Source organism: Triplophysa rosa, linkage group LG24 (genome assembly GCF_024868665.1).
Source record: "Triplophysa rosa linkage group LG24, Trosa_1v2, whole genome shotgun sequence".
NCBI classification, from domain to species: Eukaryota; Metazoa; Chordata; class Actinopteri; order Cypriniformes; family Nemacheilidae; genus Triplophysa; species Triplophysa rosa.
The window spans coordinates 15171065-15174860 of record NC_079913.1 but is presented as its reverse complement, the minus strand read 5'-3'; the positions used below and the strand labels follow the sequence as shown (position 1 = coordinate 15174860).

At 42.8% G+C, this 3796-nt stretch overlaps 1 protein-coding gene across 1 annotated transcript; it reads right to left on the bottom strand.

The window, feature by feature from the left end:
- Window positions 1-981: 981 nt before the first annotated feature.
- On the bottom strand, window positions 982-3123 carry LOC130547502 (uncharacterized). The gene is made up of 3 exons (XM_057323466.1): window positions 2908-3123; window positions 1709-1856; window positions 982-1592 (listed from the first exon to the last, which is right to left on the bottom strand). The coding sequence occupies exons 1-3, from the start codon at window positions 3121-3123 to the stop codon at window positions 982-984; spliced, it is 975 nt and encodes a 324-aa protein (XP_057179449.1).
- Between the last annotated feature and the right edge of the window lie 673 nt (window positions 3124-3796).

Sequence of the window (3796 nt, the reverse complement as noted above, 5' to 3'; positions counted from 1 at the left end):
TTGTAAACGCACAAGAGAAATAAAGTGAAGGTGGTGTTGTAATAAGTGAAGGTGGTGATGGTGTTTGTAGAGTTTCATGAGGATTTCTCACAGAAAACACTGGTTGTGTCAGAACTACAGAATTTCTCTGTTCATTTCACAGTCAGTTTGTTCAGATCACGTCACTTCAGTTCACAGTGTACAGACCTTATTTCTGTTGATGCTCAATGTTTGGCACCCTGTGCTGCCGTGCACTTCACTATTTCTTTCCACTGACATCTCTGTAGAATTAAACTGTAAATAACCGTCACATATACTGTGAACAACTGTGAAGGACTTTCCCACAATTCCCTGTTTAACTCTGCACAACATGTCATATTTCATTCATCACTTAGTTTCTTGATATATTTGTTTTAGTTTTTAGTGCAGCTGTGTACATTTGAGTGTTTTTTAACATTATAAGTTGTTTAGTTAATGTTTATACGATCATTTTCACGTAACGTGTGTTACCCTGATGGTGTTTTGTGTTTGTGTATAGACACTGAGCACCATCTCCATTTGGAGAGCTAAAGTCTATGGTTTGTCCACTTTCGGTGGTAAGTCTTCATGTGGTTGTGCAGTCTATCACCTCATAGTCTTTGCTTGCTTTGTGACACAATAAACAAAATAAGTAATAATAGAAGTTGTGTAAACAACTAATTAACAAAGTACTTGTTTAAAAGTAGTAAACACACACATAAAGTTTTGTCAGTGTACTTTTAAAGTTTGAATACTGTTGCTTTTTCATTTTACCAATTTATAAATTCAACCATTTTAATTGAAGTCATTGTTTTAATTAACAGACAAATCATTTGTACTACAGTGAAAACATGTTATTTTATTTTATGGTAGACACATGTTTTCTTATGTTCACAGTTTAAACACGTGACCTCAGTTCAGGGTGTACCGTTATTTCTGTTAATGGTAAACCTTTGGCACCCTGTGCTGCCATGCATTTCACCATTATTTTACCTCTAATTTTTTACAGTGTGGCCACACTAAACAAGATCTAGTTAGCGTTTTTTGGATCTGCTGCTGTTGTTGTTGTTGATGCTGTACTGCCTGCTGCTTCTCTACAATGTCCTTTACCATCTTCTCAAGCATTGCCTTGTCCAGGGGGACAGCCTCAGGAACGCTCTTTGCTGGTGGATTAAATGGGGCAGGTGGCAGTGTTTTCACTGGAACACTAATGGTTTCGCCTCCTGAGTGAAGACGCTGCCATAACTGCTGTGTCTCAAGAAGCTTTTCTGGGCTGGTGTTGAGAGAGGCATTTGTGTTCTTCTTTTTAGCAAGGTGTTTTATGTACCTGCTTATGTGCTGCTTTGTGGTTGGGTGTAGAAGGCTGTTGGGGTCAGTGCAGGCACTCTGTACCATAGCAGCATATTCTGCATCCACCTTTTTAAGGAGATCCTTGCTCCCATGGTGCTTGGCCAGCAAACCATCAATGGCATTTCTCATTGGCTCTGGCCATCTGTTATGGTCCAACACAAAGACTCGACCTCCTGTCTTAATAGGTCCAGTGCGGGCTGCACGAGGAGAAGCAGCAATAGGCAGTGGCGTTGTGCTCGGCAGTTCTAAAGGAGATTCACAAAATGCCAAAATTACTGAAAGTATTAGGGTCTTTTTGTGCATACTGTATATGAGGCAGACAGGTTACACACATGGATGCCTGTGTCAATAATGTAATTACCTCCATCCGAAAGAAATTCCTCTGACCTTTGTTCCTTCACTGTCACAGGACTTGGAGTAGAAAATGGTTGAAATAAGACAGTCTGTGGGGTGGCCTCTGGTTCTGCAGCAAGAGGGGTCTCAGCAGAAGAGGGGTCATTTGAGCATTCCTGAAATTGATCAAAATTCGTGTAATACGTTTCTGAATTATAATGCGAGTCTGAAGACTTAAGTAACGATGCTGAAAATGAAACTTTGTCTATTTTCATTAGGGTATGTATGCAAGTATGGAAATAGATCAATAGACAGATAAGAGGGAATTGTATTCATGTGAACATCCTGTAAGTGTCAGAACTGAAAATGCCCTTGTTACTGAAATCTCAACTGTTATTGACACCAGGCCCAGCGAACGCCAGGTCCTGGAATGCACCTATGATGTCATAGATAGGTTGAACACCGCCTCTACAGAATAATATCAACGACTACTTCTCTAGCCCCACCCACTGGTGGGGTACTCATGACTGTACTGAAGTAAGTTTCATGGAACCAGATAGAGCGAGCAAGCAATAAACATGCCGTTAAAGATCGCTAAATATTGTGCAGTGCCTGGTTGTGGAAGAACACAGTCGCTGCATAACCTTCCTTCGGATTCTGACATTACTAATGCGTGGTTGAAGTTTATTTTTAAAGAGGTTCTAGCTCACGTGGGTAAAACATTGAGCGTTTGTTTGCTCATTTCACATCGGATTCCATTGTGAACACGGCACAGGTCGACGCTGGATTTGCTGAGAGACTAAAATGATAAAGCAGTGCTGTGCCATCAACATTGGATCCGACAGGAGTGGCGCAGCAATCTTATGTGAGTAAAACATATTTGTACTATGCGTCACTATTGCTTTGTCTGAGATCTCTTGATATGCCTTGTGTAACCTAACATTACGTGTCTAACCAAATTCACAGAAGGCTCCAACTCATAGCAGTGGGTGTTTACTTCCAAGTCTTCAATGCGGCACGCCCATTAAAACTGAGCTTTTGTAGAGCCGGCCTCAAAACCTGGTAGAAAATAGCCTATTAAGTAAAAACCATGCAAACGTCATAAGTAGACCTCATACAACAGTATAAAACAATAAAAAGGTCAGTTCATGACTCCTTTAATAAATACAAAAACGTTAAATTCTAAATCTGAAGTTAGCAGCAGCATGTCTGCATGTCAGGTCGTACACTTCTTCCTCTCCGTGGGGTGGGGCGGGGCGGACGGTCTTTCCCCCAAGGTCCAGTGCCATCTGGCCGTGGTCGCTGACCAGCTTGCTGTCCGCTGTGAGCAGGTCTTAGAACTCTAGCACCCACCGGTCTCCCTCTCGCTACTGCAGCTGCTGCAAAGCCCTGTCGTGCCGGTTGAGAGGTTCTAGCGTGGCAAACAGAGGATAAAAGCTTCATCTCCAGTTTGCTGAGGGTGCTTCCCTCATTTTCTGGAGGACTGGACCAAACAACCCTTTCGTAGGATCATAAGCTGCATCCATCACCTCCCATGTCTGCGCGCTAAAGTAAGAGTGCAGAATTAAATTATTTACCACACAAATCTCTTCCCACAATACCGGGTTCGGTGCTCCTGAATCCAACTGCTACCCCATCTCTTCCAAAAAATCTTTTACACACTTCATGCAGGTTGATGTCTGCTTACGAGGCTGATTTGTTTGTGAATTTTATTCCTCCTCTTCGTCGTTCATATCCAAGTTGAGGAGGTTAGTGTTAGCATCGCTCGCTGCGTCCTCATCCCCCGGTTCACCCTCCTCCTGCTCGAGCAAGCTCTCAAACAGCGGCAGCATATCTGGGGATTCGGCTTCCATCAAGTCTGCTCAGCACATATTAGCTCATGGGAGATGGTCATTTGCCGCCGATTGTGTGGCAGGGTCCCTGTCTGATATGGTATCTCTACATGGACACGTGCAGGATACAACCTCCCTTGTCTCTGACTCATTTCCCTTGGCGTGGGTAATGGCAGTCTACATAATACAATCACAGACTCGTCACAACATGTTAGGCTGCTTGTATGATATGAGGTAACTATGACGTCTGCCTTTACACGTAAAATCCCTAAATTGACTTAACG